General features: G+C 42.0%; 1 protein-coding gene across 1 annotated transcript in view; it reads right to left on the bottom strand.

Annotated features, from left to right (window-relative positions):
- Window positions 1-19694, bottom strand: part of LOC311132290 (protein MTSS 1-like) — a gene marked incomplete at both ends in the record, with an annotated part of 60051 nt that overhangs the window by 16097 nt on the left and 24260 nt on the right. Inside the window, 4 exons of the mRNA XM_084165527.1 lie at window positions 2723-2734; window positions 3278-3352; window positions 3915-4006; window positions 4258-4342. Of these exons, the coding sequence (XP_084021653.1) occupies window positions 2723-2734; window positions 3278-3352; window positions 3915-4006; window positions 4258-4342 (264 nt within the window). The remainder of the gene's footprint in view (window positions 1-2722; window positions 2735-3277; window positions 3353-3914; window positions 4007-4257; window positions 4343-19694) is intronic.

Raw genomic sequence — 19694 nt, forward strand, 5'->3', positions numbered from 1 at the left:
AGGTCCTGTTTGTTTTGTTTTATGGGTGAGTTTGAAGCTGGAAATCAAACTATTTTGACGGTCAGGATAATAAGGTCTTGTTTACAATCAAAGTAGGCATTTTATGCAGCTAAAACAGACTGGTTCTAGTTTTTCATGTGTATGGTGAATGCATGCCAGGGGGTACCATTCATAATGTTTTATCATTCTATCACATTGAATATAACAACATAGCAAACCTCTAAAAAACAAGAATGATATACGCCTAAACTCTACAAATTCTGTAAACAAGTACACTACCGGTCAAAAGTTTTAGAACACCTACTCATTCAAGGGTTTTTCTTTATTTTTACTGTTTTCTACATTGTAGAATAATAGTGAAGACATCAAAACTATGAAATAATACATATGGAATCATGTAGTAACCAAAAAAGTGTTAAACAAATCAAAATATATTTTATATTTAAGATTCTTCAAATAGCCACCCTTTGCCTTGATGACAGTTTTGCACACTCTTGGCATTCTCTCAACCAGCTTCACCTGGAATGCTTTTCCAACAGTCTTGAAGGAGTTCCCACATATGCTGAGCACTTGTTGGCTGCTTTTCCTTCACTCTCCCAAACCATCTCAATTTGGTTGAGGTCGGGGGATTGTGGAGGCCAGGTCATCTGATGCAGCACTCCATCACTCTCCTTCTTGGTAAAATAGCTCTTACACAGGCTGGAGGTGTGTTGGGTTATTGTCCTGTTGAAAAACAAATGATAGTCCCACTAAGGCCAAACCAGATGGGATGGCATATCGCTGCAGAATGCTGTGGTAGCCACACTGGTTAAGTGTGCCTTGAATTCTAAATAAATCACAAACAGTGTCTTTGCAGCAATTCGACCATGAAGGCCTGATTCACGCAGTGTCCTCTGAACAGTTGATGTTGAGATGTGTCTGTTACTTGAACTCTGTGAAGCATTTATTTGGGCTGCAATTTCTGAGGCTGGTAACTCTAATTTACGTATCCTCTGCAGCAGAGGTAACACTGGGTCTTCCATTCCTGTGGTGGTCCTCATGAGACCCAGTTTCATCATAGCGCTTGATGGTTTTTGCGACTGCACTTGAAGAAACTTTCAAAGTTATTGAAATGTTCTGTATTGACTGACCTTCATGTCTTTAAAGTAATGATGGACTGTGGTTTCTCTTTGCTTATTTGAGCTGCTCTTGCCATAATATGGACTTGGTCTTTTACCAAATAGGGCTATCTTCTGTATACCCCCCCTTCCTTGTGACAACACAACTGATTGGCTCAAACGCACAGAAGGAAAGAAATTCCACAAATGAACTTTTAAGAAGGCACACCTGTTAATTGAAATGGATTCCAGGTGACTACCTCATGAAGCTGGTTGAGAGAATGCCAAGAGTGTAAAGCTGTCATCAAGGCAAAGGGTGGCTATTTGAAGAATCTAAAATATTGTTTAAACATTTTTTTGTTTACTATGTGTTATTTCATAATTTTGATCTCTTCACTATTATTCTACAATGTAGAAAATATAAAGAAAAACCCTTGAATGAGTTCAGGTGTTCGAAAACGTTTTACCGGTAGTGTATATCACAATACAAGCTTACAAACTAAGCTGTACTTGGTTTCATAACAGGCAGATATATGGTGAAGGTGAGACATAGTGCAGGAGTCAGATCACAACATGACTCTAAACATCAAGAGGTTTTCTTGAAAACTGCTCAGAAATCTATATCATATCAGAGCTGTCTGAGAAGAGGCCCTAATTGTTGACTGTGACTGTGAGATACAGAAATGGCTCCTTTAAAAGGGGTTTCAGAGGAGATCTACAGGTAACTACCAAAATAAAGCAAACACTTGAGTAAATGAGGGATACAAAGTCTATTGAAAGCAGGTGCTTCCACACAGGTGTGGTTCCTGAATTAATTAAGCAATTAACATCCTGTCATGCTTAGGGTCATCTATAAAAATGCCCAGTTGCCCATTATTTTGGCTACCATGGCTAGAAGAGATCTCAGTGACTTTGAAAGAGGGGTCTCAAAGGAGCAACGGGTGTGTGTGTGGGGGGGTGTGTGTCTCTCAATCACCAGATCTCAACCCAATCGAACACTTATTCTGGAGCGACCACACCATCAACAAAACACCAAATGATGGAATTTCTCGTGGAAGAATGGTGTCGCATCCCTCCAATAGAGTTCCAGATACTTGTAGAATCTTTGCCAAGGCACATTGAAGCTGTTCGGGCGGCTCATGGTGGCCCAATGCCCTATTAAGACACTTTATGTTGGTGTTTCCTTTATTTTGGCAGTTACCTGTATATTGGAGCCAGACAGATAATGAATTCCACAATTATTTAGTGACGTTGCCCCAATCCTAATCTCCCCTGATGATACAAAATTAAGCCACAGCCAAAAGCCCAAGGGAGTCAGTGAGGTATATTTGGAAGCAGACCAAACTCATGACACAGTGAGGGTAGTGGGTGGGGGGAGGGGACCTCAGGGGAGACCGGAAGAGGAAGAGAAGAAGGGAGAGGAACTATTTTGGGCATTCAATAGATTTTTAACCCTTGAGTGAGGAATGTGACCTCAATATGAAACAGACGAGTAGACAATGTGACAGGGGACAGGGGGTGGGGGGACCGGGACGAGACCACACACAGGTGGGAAAGGTCAACGGAGGTCAACAGGTCAACAGAGAACCGTGACACAAAGGGAGCTAAAGGGGGCAGCGACTTACCGAACACGTCAGCTGGAAAGAACAGGGGCGTGATCGGATGCAACATGGCAGTTGTTGGAGTAAAGAGGAAAAATCTCAGTCAGTTTAGACCCAAGAGAAGGAGATCTGTTCTTGAATAGCTACAGGTTGCGGAATTGTCACAGATCCTTATTAACTTATACATTGCACAGTACATTAGACTTTCGCCCAAAATCGTAAAGATATAAGGTCTGTAATAAAATCCAATGGATTTGCTAAGATGCAACAAGGATTAGTGACTTGAGTACTATTCTATCCTATCCTGTTATTTGCACAACATAGTCCCTCTTTAAATCCAGACACACAACTTCCCAAAAATATGTGGCTCTTCTGCCTCTCCTCCCATAACTATTCTGACCCTTTGGCCTGTCACCTGGGACAGTATGAGATGTGTCTTGGTGGAATTCAGTATCAACACTTTTGTCTCCTCCCGCCACCCCCAAATCGGATTTAGCTCCAAAGTCAAAGTCACCGAGAGCCTGGTTCCAGTCAGAAGCAGTCCAAACCAGACACCAGGCATCCTCAGAGTCACTGTACCTTTCTTTGCCTTCTTCTGCAGCTTGAGAGTGTCGGAGGATTTCTTTTTGATCTCCTGACGGGCTTTCTTGTACTCTGGGGAAGGAAGGGAAACACAGCGGACACAACGTGTCACACATTGCCATAGTCAGTGCTTTGAAGTGCGGCGAACACCCGAAACAAGGGCGACTCCTAAAAAGGAATAACATCTCATTGATCTTTTTTCTGAGGGACTCGCTTTCCATCGTAACTTCATTATGATAAGTGGTGGCTGGAATCAAACCCTGCAACGAGGGAGTGCTCTTTTTTCTCTACGGGGGAGAACTGAACTCCGAGTTTGGGTATTATTGAACGGAGAGGGGGATTGGGTTTGAGGTGGTTAGCTGAAGCACATAAAAGCACTGTTGAACTGTTGACTAAGCAAAGTAATGCCTTTAAACACAAGGGAATATAAAGGGAGATATCTAGCTAACCAGTGAGCTACTGCAGTAAATGGAGGTGATGGGTGTATGTGAATTATACTGTAGCATTGCAGGCAATAATGGGTGAAGGAGTAGAGTGTAGTATGGAGAGGTTTGAGAAAGTGTATGTGTGTGTGTGGTAGAGGTATATACTGTGTGTGTGTGTGTGTGTGTGTGTATGTGTGTGCAGCCCCTACCTTTGGCGTGGTCCTTGTCCAATGTGTTGGCCACTCTCTTCCACTCCTCCATCTGGTCTTGCAGAGGGTTAATCAGGCAGTCGATGAAAACCCTTGGGTGGGGATTACAACACAAATCAAACAGCGTGGAGAATAACGATCTGTAGCAGAGATCATGTACAAAATACATTTGCGTGGCGTATGTATGTGAAGGCACTGTACGCAATTTAATGTCCTCATTTCATTCTGCTTATCTTATTTCACTCTCTCCACATTATGAGCTAATGGGCGCATTCAGACAGATAGAAGGATGGAATAGAGAGAGAAAAGGCAGAATGGAGAGACGGAGGAGACGGGGACTCACATGGAGAACTGCCTGAGCTTGGCCTCGATGCTCCGGTGCCTCATACACATCCTAGTGAGGGCTGAACCGATCTCTCTGGTGCCACCTGAAACCAGACCAACAACACAATCTGTCAGGCAGAGTCTGTTGAAGAGGGATCTCATCTCATGTAATGTTTTATAACGATTTGTTATTCCCTGTACAAATGATTGAAGGTTGTTGTAATAATTTAACAGGTTCACAACTGTATTCATGAGCTAAATCACAAACATTCAGAGCATGCATAGAAGTGCTTTCATATTACACTATGATATCAAAATTGATTTCAAGCTTAGTCACTGATAATATGAACATTTACAGCCGATTCCATTGTCAATCGCTTTGTGTTACAGTTTCAAAGAACTGAGAGCAGTAAGAGTGCAACAGTGAAAACCACAGTAAGCGAAATATTACAAGTATCTCATATGCTGTATCCCTGAGGACAACATAACAGTATGCTATCTGACTCATACAGTGTCCAAATATGTAAATTACCAGGAGAGTTAGTTTTCACAGTGGAGGGCTGAAGCAACAGAGGTCCCTTTGACATGGGTCAAAAGACAGTCAGCGCACATCACTTAGCTGACATGGTGGTTTCTCAAAATGCTACTACTTTTAACACACCCATCCCATTTGCCCTGGTCTGTCTAAGTCTAGGACTATCAGGAGGAGTTTGCTGGGGGAAGAGGTAGCAAACTCTTCATTGCAACACTCACTGACACACACACACACACAGAGCCCTAATCACTTAAGTGTGAACGTTAGTGTGACCATTAGTGTTTCTAGTGAAAAGAAAACAAAGCCTATGACCTCACCTCTCTGGAAAAAAAGGAGGGAGTAGAGGAGGAGGGTGTGAAGTGTTGAAAAATTCCTCACCAGAATAAAAGGTTGTGTCATCTTCCACAAAACCCCTCTGGTTTCCCTTGACAGTAAAAAAGCCGCACCCCCTCCTGACCCCCCTGTACTGACTGACAAGCACTCAACAGTAGCAGACTAGTAGTAGCTAATAGCTATACAGGCACCAGGGGACAGATGGCCACTCTCTCCCCCAGAAAGAGACTCCCTTCTGGGTTATTTTTCAGTCCCCTGAAAGACCCAGGCTGCTCTATGGAGGAGGAAGTTCTTCAAAAACATCCCATTATAACAAGTGGGTGTGCGATTCAATGGTGCAGTGGACAATGGAATGGCAGATACACTGTAGCTAATTTATTGAGTTCTGTATTGTATTGTTGCACTTACATCCACTGCTGATGGCCATCATTTCAAACCGTGGGCAATGCAGAAAAGAGCTTGTGCATTTAATCATTACTGTAAAATAAATGAGCTTTTCTACAGCATTTTACCCAATTCATTTACATTTTTAGTCATTTAGCAGATGCTCTTATCCAGAGCGACTTACAGTTAGTGAGTGCATACATTTTCATACTGGCCCCCCATGGGAAACGAACCCACAACCCTGGCGTTGCAGGCGCCATGCTCTACCAACTGAGCTACAGGGGACTACAGTACAAGCTCTAATGATGTTTCTCAAACCAAATACATTTCATACTCGAAATACATTTCATCGGACTGTCACTGATCGCCTAGTAAGTACCGTGATATATTTCATAGCTGGGGGTTAAGTCGATGAATTATTAAAAGACCATTCATGTCAATTCATCCAACCAAGAACTGGTCCTCACAATCATTAGTGGCCATTCTCCCTTCTCAAGTTATAAGCTCCTTTTCATATCTTCCTCATCTATCATTCAGTAGGTTTCTGTGTATTGATGACTGTCGTCACTCTGTTTGCATGACCGCTCTATCATCCATCTACTATTGCATTGAAAGAAATATAATAAATGTGCTATGGTATGATATTTCCATATGTTATTGTATGGTGTGGTATTTCTTACCGATATTTCCATCTGCCGAGATTGGCCAGGTAAAGCTATTAAAAATGAATGGGGGAGTTAAATGTTTTAAAGGGGTTGGGGTATTGTGTTACAGTATTATGCACAGATGTATTATCTTTTTTTAAATTATTTTGTATTTTTTAGGGGGTAGATCAGCTTTAATATTGCAGATAGATTGTAACTTCCATCAATGTAATTGTCTGCATCACTTCCAATCCCCCATATGTTTTTTTTTCTCTCGCATGTATGTACAGTTGAAGTCGGAAGTTTACATACACTTAGGTTGGAGTCATTAAAACTTGTTTTTCAACGACTCCACAAATTTCTTGTTAACAAAAATAGTTTTGGCAAGTCGGTTAGGACATCTGCTTTGTGCATGACACAAGTACGTTTTCCAACAATTGTAGACCTCCACAAGTCTGGTTCATCCTTGGGAGCAATTTCCAAAGGTACCACGTTCATCTGTACAAACAATAGTACGCAAGTATAAACACCATGGGACCACGCAGCCGTCATACCGCTCAGTGTTCTGTCTCCTAGAGATGAACGTACTTTGGTGTGAAGTGCAAATCAATCCTAGAACAACAGCAAAGGACCTTGTGAAGATGCTGGAGGAAACAGGTACAAAAGTATCCATATCCACAGTAAAACGAGTCCTATATCGACATTACATTTACATTTTAGATTTTAGTCATTTAGCAGACGCTCTTATCCAGAGCGAGTTACAGTTAGTGAGTGCATACATTTTAAACTGAAAGGCCGCTCAGCAAGGAAGAAGCCACTGCTCCAAAACCGCCATAATAAAGCCAGACTACGGTTTGCAACTGCACATGGGGACAAAGATCATACTTTTTGGAGAAATGTCCTCTGGTGTGATGAAACAAAAATAGAACTGTTTGGCCATAATGACCATTGTTATGTTTGGAGGAAAAAGGCGGTGCTTGCAAGCCGAAGAACACCATCCCAACCGTGAAGCACGGGGGTGGCAGCATCATGCTGTGGGGGTGCTTTGCTGCAGGAGGGACTGGTGCACTTCACAAAATAGATGGCATCATGAGGAAGGAAAATGATGTGGATATATTGAAGCAACATCTCAAGACCTCAGTCAGGAAGTTAAAGCTTGGTCGCAAATGGGTCTTCCAAATGGACAATGACCCCAAGCATACTTCCAAAGTTGTGGCAAAATGGCTTAAGGACAACAAAGTCAAGGTATTGGAGTGGCCATCACAAAGCCCTGACCTCAATCCCATAGAAAACTTGTGGGCAGAACTGAAAAAGCGTGTGCGAGCAAGGAGGCCTACAAACCTGACTCAGTTACACCAGCTCTGTAAGGAGGAATGGGCCAAAATTCACCTAACTTATTGTGGGAAGCTTGTGGAAGGCTACCTGAAACGTTTGACCCAAGTTAAACAATTTAAAGACAATGCTACCAAATACTAATTGAGTGTGTGTAAACTTCTGACCCACTGGGAATGTGATGAAAGAAATAAAAGCTGAAATACATCTCTCTCTACTATTATTCTGACATTTCACATTCATAAAATAAAGTGGTGATCCTAACTGACCTAACACAGGGAATTTTTACTAGGATTAAATGTCAGGAATTGTGAAAAACTGAGTTTAAATGTATTTGACTAAGGTGTACAGTGAGGGAAAAAGAATTTGATCCCCTGCTGATTTTGTACGTTTGCCCACTGACAACGAAATGATCAGTCTATAATTTTAATGGTAGGTTTATTTGAACAATGAGAGACAGAATAACAACAACAAATCCAGAAAAACATATGTCAAAAATGTTATAAATTGATTTGCATTTTAATGAGGGAAATAAGTATTTGACCCCCTCTCAATCAGAAAGATTTCTGGCTCCCAGGTGTCTTTTATACAGGTAACGAACTGAAATTAGGAGCACACTCTTAAAGGGAGTGCTCCTAATCTCAGCTTGTTACCTGTATAAAAGACACCTGTCCACAGAAGCAATCAATCAATCAGATTCCAAACTCTCCACCATGGCCAAGACCAAAGAGCTCCCAAGGATGTCAGGGACAAGATTGTAGACCTACACAAAGCTGGAATGGGCTACAAGACCATCGCCAAGCAGCTTGGTGAGAAGGTGACAACAGTTGGTGCGATTATTCGCAAATGGAAGAAACACAAAATAACTGTCAATCTCCCTCGGCCTGGGGCTCCATGCAAGATCTCACCTCGTGGAGTTGCAATGATCATGAGAACAGTGGGGAATCAGCCCAGAACTACACGGGAGGATCTTGTCAATGATCACAAGGCAGCTGGGACCATAGTCACCAAGAAAACAATTGGTAACACACTACGCCGTGAAGGACTGAAATCCTGCAGCGTCCGCAAGGTCCCCCTGCTCAAGAAAGCACATATACAGGCCCGTCTGAAGTTTGCCAAAAAACATCTGAATGATTCAGAGGGGAACTGGGTGAAAGTGTTGTGGTCAGATGAGACCAAAATTGAGCTCTTTGGTATCAACTCAACTTGCTGTGTTTGGAGGAGGAGGAATGCTGCCTATGACCCCAAGAACACCATCCCCACTGTCAAACATGGAGGTGGAAACATTATGCTTTGGGGGTGTTTTTCTGCTAAGGGGACAGGACAACTTCACCGCATCAAAGGGACGATGGACGGGGCCATGTACCGTCAAACCTTGGGTGAGAACCTCCTTCCCTCAGCCAGGGCATTGAAAATGGGTTGTGGATGGGTATTCCAGCATGACAATGACCCAAAACACACGGCCAAGGCAACAATGGAGTGGCTCAAGAAGAAGCACATTAAGGTCCTGGAGTGGCCTAGCCAGTCTCCAGACCTTAATCCCATAGAAAATCTGTGGAGGGAGCTGAAGGTTTGAGTTGCCAAACGTCAGCCTCGAAACCTTAATGACTTGGAGAAGATCTGTAAAGAGGAGTGGGACAAAATCCCTCATGAGTTGTGTGTAAACCTGGTGGCCAACTACAAGAAACAAATGACCTCTGTGATTGCCAACAAGGGTTTTGCCACCAAGTACTAAGTCATGTTTTGCAGAGGGGTCAAATATACAATACAATTTATAACATTTTTGACATGCGTTTCTCTGGAGTTTTTTGTTGTTATTCTGTCTCTCACTGTTCAAATAAACCTACCATTAAAATTATAGACTGATCATGTCTTTGTCAGTGGGCAAACTTACAAAATCATCAGCAGGCGAAAACCAAACTCTGCATTCAACAGTAAGAACATCATACCAAAGGTCAAGCATGGTGGTGGTGGTGTGATGGTTTGGGGATGCTTTGCTGCCTCAGGACCTGGACAACTTGCCTTAATAGAAGGAACCATGAATTCTGCTCTGTATCAGAGAATTCTACAGGAGAATGTCAAACCATCCGTCTGTGAGCTGAAGCTGAAGCGCAGCTGGGTCATGCAGCAAGACAATGATCCAAAACACACAATCAAGTCTACATGAAAATGACTAAAAATCAACAAATTTGAAGTTTTGGAATGGCCTAGTAAAAGTCCAGACCTATTCCCAAATGAGATGTTGTGGCAGGACTTGAAACGAGCAGTTCATGCTTGAAAACCCACACGTCACTGAGTTAAAGCAGTTCTGCATGGAAGAGTGGGCCAAAATTCCTCCACGGCGATGTGAGAGACTGATCAACAACTACAGGAAGCATTTGGTTGGAGTCATTGCAGCTAAAGGTGGCACAACCAGTTATTGAGTGTAAGGGGGCAATTACTTTTTCACACAGGGGAATTGGGTGTTGCATAACTTTGTTTATGAAATAAATGAAATAAATATGTAATTGTTGTGTTATTTGTTCACTTATGTTCCCTTTATCTAATATTAGGTTTTGGTTGAAGATCTGATAACATTCAGTATCACAAATATGCAAAAGTAGAGAAAATTAGAAAGGGGGCAAATACTTTTTCATAGCACTGTGTATATATATATATATATATATATATATATATATATATATATATATATATATATATATATATATATTTATTTATTTATTTTATTTTATTTATTTATTTATTTATACATACATACATACATACATACATACATACATACATACATACACAAATACATACAGTGGGGAAAAAAAGTATTTAGTCAGCCACCAATTGTGCAAGTTCTCCCACTTAAAAGATGAGAGAGGCCTGTAATTTTCATCATAGGTACACGTCAACTATGACAGACAAATTGAGAAAAAAAAATCCAGAAAATTACATTGTAGGATTCTTTATGAATTTATTTGCAAATTATGGTGGAAAATAAGTATTTGGTCACCTACAAACAAGCAAGATTTCTGGCTCTCACAGACCTGGAACTTCTTCTTTAAGAGGCTCCTCTGTCCTCCACTCGTTACCTGTATTAATGGCACCTGTTTGAACTTGTTATCAGTATAAAAGACACCTGTCCACAACCTCAAACAGTCACACTCCAAACTCCACTATGGCCAAGACCAAAGAGATGTCAAAGGACACCAGAAACAAAATTGTAGACCTGCACCAGGCTGGGAAGACTGAATCTGCAATTGGTAAGCAGCTTGGTTTGAAGAAATCAACTGTGGGAGCAATTATTAGGAAATGGAAGACATACAAGACCACTGATAATCTCCCTCGATCTGGGGCTCCACGCAAGATCTCACCCCGTGGGGTCAAAATGATCACAAGAACAGTGAGCAAAAATCCCAGAACCACACGGGGGGACCTAGTGAATGACCTGCAGAGAGCTGGGACCAAAGTAACAAAGCCTACCATCAGTAACACACTACGCCGCCAGGGACTCAAATCCTGCAGTGCCAGACGTGTCCCCCTGCTTAAGCCAGTACACGTCCAGGCCCGTCTGAAGTTTGCTAGAGTGCATTTGGATGATCCAGAAGAGGATTGGGAGAATGTCATATGGTCAGATGAAACCAAAATAGAACTTTTTGGTAAAAATTCAACTCGTCGTGTTTGGAGGACAAAGAATGCTGAGTTGCATCCAAAGAATACCATACCTACTGTGAAGCATGGGGGTGGAAACATCATGCTTTGGGGCTGTTTTTCTGCAAAGGGACAAGGACGACTGATCCGTGTAAAGGAAAGAATGAATGGGGCCATGTATCGTGAGATTTTGAGTGAAAACCTCCTTCCATCAGCAAGGGCATTGAAGATTAAACGTGGCTGGGTCTTTCAGCATGACAATGATCCCAAACACACCGCCCGGGCAACGAAGGAGTGGCTTCGTAAGAAGCATTTCAAGGTCCTGGAGTGGCCTAGCCAGTCTCCAGATCTCAACCCCATAGAAAATCTTTGGAGGGAGTTGAAAGTCCGTGTTGTCCAGCGACAGCCCCAAAACATCACTGCTCTAGAGGAGATCTGCATGGAGGAATGGGCCAAAATACCAGCAACAGTGTGTGAAAACCTTGTGAAGACTTACAGAAAACGTTTGACCTGTGTCATTGCCAACAAAGGGTATATAACAAAGTATTGAGAAACGTTTGTTATTGACCAAATACTTATTTTCCACCATAATGTGCAAATAAATTCATTAAAAATCCTACAATGTGATTTTCTGGATTTTTGTTCCTCATTTTGTCTGTCATAGTTGACGTGTACCTATGATGAAAATTACAGGCCTCTCTCATCTTTTTAAGTGGGAGAACTTGCACAATTGGTGGCTGACTAAATACTTTTTTCCCCCACTGTACATATATATATACATCCTTTAAAAATATATATATTTACCTTTATCACTTTCCAACCCCACCACCCCTTCCCTAATTGGAGTAAACTAGTGAACAACAATGTTTAGGCCTCTACTTCCAGCTTATACATACTATATACATTTTATGGACACAGTCAATTCTACAATAATTTTTTTTTGTTAGTTTTTTCTCCTGAACTTCCACTACCCTCAACCTTCTCTGATCATTTTCATGATGTCCATCCGGTTTGCTTCTATATGCCATATCTTTCTAACTGTGCTCTTTCACAAAAGCTCTCAACCTATAACCTATATACTTATTATGGACACAGTATGCTTTACATTAGTTATCTTGTTGTTATTAGTTGTTGTTAGTTGTTATTAGTCCCATTCTTCAACTCCATTATTCACCTCCCATCTATCTCTTAACACCATCCATATTGGATTTCTATTTGCCATATATTTTTCAACTGTACTGTGATGTTTTATAAAAGTTCAGAACACTTCTATTCTCATTGTTTCTACAGATTGTAAATTGAAAATAAACATTTTTGCTAAACGTCTTATTATATTATTGATCGATTGACTATGATTTTTCAGATCACCCAGTAGTGCTATCTGCAGGGTTAGCTCTAGATAATATTGCAATCCTTTAGCCATTCCTGGACCTGTGTCCAAAAACAAGCTACAAATGGACAGGACCAAAACAAATTATCTAATGATTCTGTCTCTTCGCAGCAAAATCTGCAGAGATGGGAAGATTGTATCCCCCATTTAAATAACATTCTATTGGTAGATGTAGGATCTTAATTTGATCACCTTGTTGCAGGAGAACTTTTTAAAACTTGTAGTGTATTTGAGGTTTAAACACTTCTGAAGTTTGTAATTTCCACTTTGAAATTTCAGACTTGATTTCCCTTTACGAAAAATTGATCAACCTCCATAAAAATGTCCATGAATTATAATCCACATAATAATTCAAATTTCTTGTTGCTGCAGGATTATTTTCCTGCTGTAGCAAACTGCCTCAAATTAAGATCCTACATCTGTAAAATGCTCCTTTAGTTCAACAACTTTTAGGGGGATAATGACAATGGTTTCTGTTCACCCCTCTCCTATTATGTGTCGTCCATGTCTGTGTGTAACATGGAGCTCTTTTTTTTCAAGTACACACTGGACATCCAGATCTACAACTAAGGTTTTTCTCTTATAGGAGCTTATGCTGCCAAACTTAGAAGTTAGCTATAGATGGATTAATACAGTTCTATCATATCCTATCACTTGCTCCATTGCCATTCAAATCTCTGCATTGCTATAGAAGCAGTGAAAAGTTGTGTTTTTCTAACACAAGCTCCTCAGTGCCTTGTCAATATGACAGGTCTCCAGCAAAAGGCCAGAGAGCAACGAAGGGGAAAATACAATTATTCCACCCCATGATGCTTGAGGGTTGCCATGGAGACAGCAGCAGTAAACATAAATCTGTCTCTCTCTCTATATATCTCTCTCACTCCTCATCCCTCTCTACATACAGAACAAATGTATCGGACTTCCTCTGCTGAATGGCATCTGTAATAAAGCTCCAGCTCCTCCCTAATGCATTATGCCACAGTTATTACAATGAAACTCTTTCTCAACACTGTCCTTCACTCACTATCTTACATAGTGAGCAGTGTTTATATGCTACAGTACTCTGCTGGTGGTGTGTTTCCATCTAATTGAAATCCAGAAGAGGTTTGGAAAATTCTGGACATATTTCCTGCTCCACACACATACACACACACGGGCACGCAGGCACACACGCACACGCACACACACACACATCAAATCAAATTGTATTTGTCACATGCGCCGAATACAACATGGGTAGACCTTACAGTGAAATGCTTACTTACAAGCCCTTAACCAACAATGCAGTTTTAAGAAAGAATACATAAAAGAAAAGAGAAATAAAAGTAACAAATAATTAAAGAGCAGCAGTAAAATAACAATAGCGAGGCTTTATACAGGGGGTACCAGTACCGAGTCAATGTGTGGGGGCACCGGTTAGTCGAGATAATTGAGGTAATATGTATTAAAGTGACTATGCATAGATAATAAACAGAGAGTAGCAGCAGCGTAAAATAGTCTAGGTAGCCATTTGATTAGATGTTCAGGAGTCTTATGGCTTGGGGTAGAAGCTGTTTAGAAGCCTCTTGGACCTAGACTTGGTGCTCCTGTACCACTTGCCGTGCAGTAGCAGAGAGAACAGTCTATGACTAGGGTGGCTGGAGTCTTTGACAATTTTTAGGACACCGCCTGGTACAGAGGTCCTGGATGGCAGGAAGCTTGGCCCCAGTGATATACTGGGCCGTACGCACTACCCTCTGTAGTGCCTTGCGGTCGGAGGCCGAGCAGTTGCCATACCAGGCAGTGATGCAACCAGTCAGGATGCTCTCGATGGTGCAGCTGTAGAACCTTTTGAGGATCTGAGGACCCATGCCAAATCTTTTCAGTCTCCTTAGGGGGAATAGGTTTTGTTGTGCCCTCTTCACGACTGTCTTTGTGTGCTTGGACCATGTTCGTTTTTTGGTGATGTGGACACCAAGGAACTTGAAGCTCTCAACCTGCTCCTCTAAAGCCCCGTCGATGAGAATGGGGGCATGCTCAGTCCTCTTCTTTTTCCTGTAGTTCACAATCATCTCCTTTGTCTTGATCACGTTGAGGGAGAGGTTGTTGTCCTGCCACCACACGGCCACATGCACCCCGATCTCCTCACATCCCCACCACACATGCACATACTGTCTCCTTCTCCTAGCATGTGAAGGCTCACCCCTACACTGCCTGCTCAAAAAAATCTCCTGACCCCCAAATCTATAAATAACCTGGTTGTTTGGCGCGGGGGCTCTGGTTGCCAGGATCCCTCCTGAATAGCTGATGTATGGAATAGCACTCATTATTAATAGCTGTGACATGGGGGCCCTGTGGTATGGTGAGCACTGCATTGCAGCAACACCTTCCCTCTTTCTCACCCTCTCCTCACGCCCTCTCTCACCCCCCTCCCCCTTCCCACTCCCCTTCTCTCACCTTCTGTGAGTTACCTCTTCCCTCCTCTTCTCTCCTCCTCTTTGATGCAGGAGGAAGATTGCCTCTGATATCGCTATCTGTCAGTCTGGTCTTTGTAGTATGACATTTGAATAGAAACATATAGACATAGCCTATTCCTACTGAAGACAAATAGCAACTGTCTATGCTGATGTATCATTTGTAGATTACAAATGATTCACCGAATGCTAATAAACTTAATAGACAGACACTAACAACAAACTTAAAATGCAACGCTTTTTTTATGAGCTTTGTCGTAAAATATCTACAAGGGTTAGGATCTAGTTCCAGAAAAATCGGCCCAGAATAGTTTGAAAGGGACCTACAGAAAGCATGACTCCAATATACTACAAACCAGAAAGGAACCTACATAGCTAGCTACAGTATATGCTCTCAGAGTGCTTGACATATACAGAGCAATGGAAGCTGGTATCTTTTTGTAAAATGGCACCCTATTCCCTATATAGTGCACTACTTTTGACCAGAGCCCTGTGGAAAGTAGTGCACTATATAGGGAATAGGGTGCCATTTTGGATGCAATCTAGTGTTGCCACACTGTGCTGACTTTGCAGGCTGGCTAACGCCCTCTGGCCAAACAGGCCACATCTGCCACACACGTATTGATCACATCAGAGTTGATGGCCTTTTAATGACAATCAGCCTGATCGATTCACCTCTTTGTCCAGACCAGAGCCAACAGTCTAGTGTGTTTACCAACGTGGGTCGCCATAATTCTGTCTGGTCTAGACAAGACAGCTAAATGTAGATTTCAATGTATGTTTTTGGCCCAGGGACCACAGTGACCAAAGTTGTTTAGTGTGATAGTTAGCTAACTGTGTCTGTAAAATGTATATAGGTTCAGAATTTTTGTGAAACAGCACAGTTAAAAATATACACTACCGGTCAAAAGTTTTAGAACACTTTTTCCCACCCTGCACTGTGAATGTTTACACGTGTGTTCAATAAAGACATGAAAACGTATAATTGTTTGTGTGTTATTAGTTTAGCAGACTGTTTTTCTATTGTTGTGACAGATGAAGATCAGATCAAATTGTATGACCAATTTATACAGAAATCCGGGTATTTCCAAAGGGTTCACATACTTTTTCTTGCCACTGTATCTGCTTAAATACAGCAGTGTCCTACAATGGCCCTTTCATAAGATGGGAGTCTGGGAAGGTAGGCAAAACTGTCCCTGTCCCTCTGTGTTAGCCTGTGTTAGCGTGTGACGCTACGCTAGTGCCATCTCAGCCACAGCGCCGCAAGGGACTATAGTGGAGGCAGGGAACTGGGACGGGGAATTGGAGCAGATGAGGACATGGCCGAGGCTGAGAGATGGGGACAGACAGAGCCAAAGACCCCATGCTTACAGTGGAAATGATGAGGATGGTACAACGTGGCAGCGGTTGGATTCAGTGCACCACCATGAAGCTAACTCTTTTAGATTTTATGTGTCTGGGCTTTGACTTTGTTTTTTAATCGAAGCAATTGTCATGAGGCCTATTGTAGCCAGGGAAATGGATAGAGTATTGTGGTACTAATCCCTTCCTCCTCGAAATCGGAAATGTTATTAACTTTATTAAGAAAGTAAGGAATATGAGCCGCTGCCTTGAAATAGAGAAAAGTCCCCAAAGGTCTGATTCAAGAGGATAAAAAACAGGCTCTATATTCTTAGCTAAACAGAACTATTTTTCCAAAAGAACTTCACATTTGAGGAAAAGGTTGTGGTTAAAGTTAGCAAATTCTTCTTCAAAATCGCCAGCGACACCTATGCTAACTGTCATGACAACCTGTGAAGAAAAAAAACTAATTGTGATCATGTAACAATTACTGCTGAGGAAGCTCTGATTGGCTGAGGGACGATGGCCAGGTCCAATCAAGACACGGTGGAATATCTGAAAGCTGTCAATATCAAATCACTCTGACAGTCTTGGATGGTGTTACATCAGTTCTTTACAGCTGGCAAGGTCAACTTAACTCCTTTTTAAAATTCCTTACCCGGAATGTTCCTCATCAAAACAGTGAGGGCGGAAACGAATGAACCGCACATTCCGAATAGCTTCAAGGGTGGGGGTACAGTCTTCACATTCCTCCAAGATTCTTTAAATAAGATCCCAAAGAACCCCCTAACCTCCTTCCCTCCCACTCATCCTATCGCCCCATTAGCCCAGCTTATAGCCCTGTAGAGCCCTGTCAATCTTCATGCCATAGCAGGTGGTGTCTGTATGATTGTGTAGACTCTACAAGACAGACTGCAGTCCAGTCGGTATCAGACCTGGGTTCAAATAATATAATATTATTTCAAATACTTAAGCTGAGCTTGATCAAGCTCACCTGGCACAAGGGAACCAATGGTACGTAGTCCCAAAAGTGCCAAAATTGCAAACCCTGCCCGCAGGCACAATCAAACGCTCAAAGTATTAGGCTATTTGAACACAGGTTTAGGTGTCTATGCAACTGTGCAGACTATCAGATTGAAGAAGGCTCTCCGTTCTATATTAGTTACATTGGCACCTGGTGGTCCTATAGCTGCCTGGGGCTGGGGGGGGGGGGGGGACGACGACGACGACGACTACTACTACTGACAGCTGAGAGTATGGGTGGTAGACAGGACGGCTATAGGAATGCAGGCAGACAGACAGCCCTAGAGTAAGGGTAGGGCTGGCAGGGCCAAGGAGTTAGAGAGACATCACAACCTCTTGGTATTTCCTCATAAGGGCTTTTGAGGATGGCTCTATTACTATGAGACAACTGGGAGTGAGAATGTGCCTCGCAAACTGTGAGGGTAAGACAAACTGTGAGGGAATGGCTTGTGAAAACCAAAGCAGGCCACATGGAAGACTGTGGGACTAATATGAAATTCCATCTACAGTTGAAGTCGGAAGTTTACATACACTTAGAGTCATTCAAACTTGTTTTTCAACCACTCCACAAATGTCTTGTTAACAAACTATAGTTTTGGCAAGTCGGTTAGGACATCTACTTTGTGCATGACACAAGTAAGTTTTCCAACAATTGTTTAAAGACAGATTATTTCACTTATAATTCACTGTATCACAACTCCAGTGGGTCAGAAGTTTACATACACTAAGTTGACTGTGCCTTTAAACAGCTTGGAAAATTCCAGAAAATGATGTCATGGCTTTAGAAGCTTCTGATAGGCTAATTGACATCATTTGAGTCAATTGGAGGTGTACCTGTGGATGTATTTCAAGGCCTACCTTCAAAATCAGTGCCTCTTTGCTTGACATCATGGGAAAATCAAAAGAAATCAGCCAAAACCTCAGAAAGAAATGTGTAGACCTCCACAAGTCTGATTCATCCTTGGGAGCAATTTCCAAACACCTGAAGGTACCACGTTCATCTGTACAAACAATAGTAAGCAAGTATAAACACCATGGGACCACGCAGCCGTCATACCGCTCAGGAAGGAGACGCGTTCTGTCTCCTAGAGATGAACGTACTTTGGTGTGAAGTGCAAATCAATCCCAGAACAACAGCAAAGGACCTTGTGAAGATGCTGGAGGAAACAGGTACAAAAGTATCTATATCCACAGTAAAACGAGTCCTATATCGACATAACCTGAAAGGCCGCTCAGCAAGGAAGAAGCCACTGCTCCAAAACCGCCATAAAAAAGCCAGACTACGGTTTGCAACTGCACATGTGGACAAAGATCGTATTTTTTGGAGAAATGTCCTCTGGTCTGATTAAACAAAAATAGAACGGTTTTGCCATAATGACCATCGTTATGTTTGGAGGAAAAAGGGGGCGGCTTGCAAGCTGAAGAACACCATCCCAACCGTGAAGCACAGGGGTGGCAGCATCATGCTGTGGGGGTACTTTGCTGCAGGAGGGACTGGTGCACTTCACAAAATAGATGGCATCATGAGGAAGGAAAATTATGTGGATATATTGAAGCAACATCTCAAGACATCAGTCAGGAAGTTAAAGCTTGGTCGCAAATGGGTCTTCCAAATGGACAATGACCCCAAGCATACTTCCAAAGTTGTGGCAAAATGCCTTAAGGACTACAAAGTCAAGGTATTGGATTGGCCATAACAAAGCCCTGACCCCAATCCTACAGAAAATGTGTGGGCAGAACTGAAAAAGCGTGTGCGAGCAAGGAGGCCTACAAACCTGACTCAGTTACACCAGCTCTGTCAGGAGGAATGGGCCAAAATTCACCCAACTTATTGTGGGACGCTTGTGGAAGGCTACCTGAAACATTTGACCCAAGTTAAACAATTTAAAGGCAATGCTACCAAATACTAATTGAGTGTATGTAAACTTCTGACCCACTGAGAATGTGATGAAAGAAATAAAAGCTGAAATAAATCATTCTCTCTACTATTATTCTGACATTTCACATTCTTAAAATAAAGTGGTGATCCTAATTTTTACAAGGATTAAATGTCAGGAATTGTGAAAAACGGAGTTTAAATGTATTTGGCTAAGGTGTATGTAAACTATGTTAAGTTCAGCAGTTAGGGTGTGGTTTAAAATAACGTTCAGTTTGACAGGATTCTGTTGACTTTTTCTTAATTGCAGTATATAACTATGTGGGTCAACCAATCAAGACAACATAATGTATTATTCCAGTTCATCCCTCCCATAATTTTATTCCACTCCAGGGTCGTATTCATTACGCATCAAATAGAAGAAAACGGACTGAAACAGGGAGGGACTACCTGAACTTGCCCAATAAAAATTACTAGTTTTTGTTTTCTGTTGCAAAATGTTTTGC

The sequence above is a fragment of the Coregonus lavaretus genome (assembly GCF_964263955.1).
Source record: "Coregonus lavaretus genome assembly, chromosome: 7".
In the NCBI taxonomy this organism is placed as follows: Eukaryota; Metazoa; Chordata; class Actinopteri; order Salmoniformes; family Salmonidae; genus Coregonus; species Coregonus lavaretus.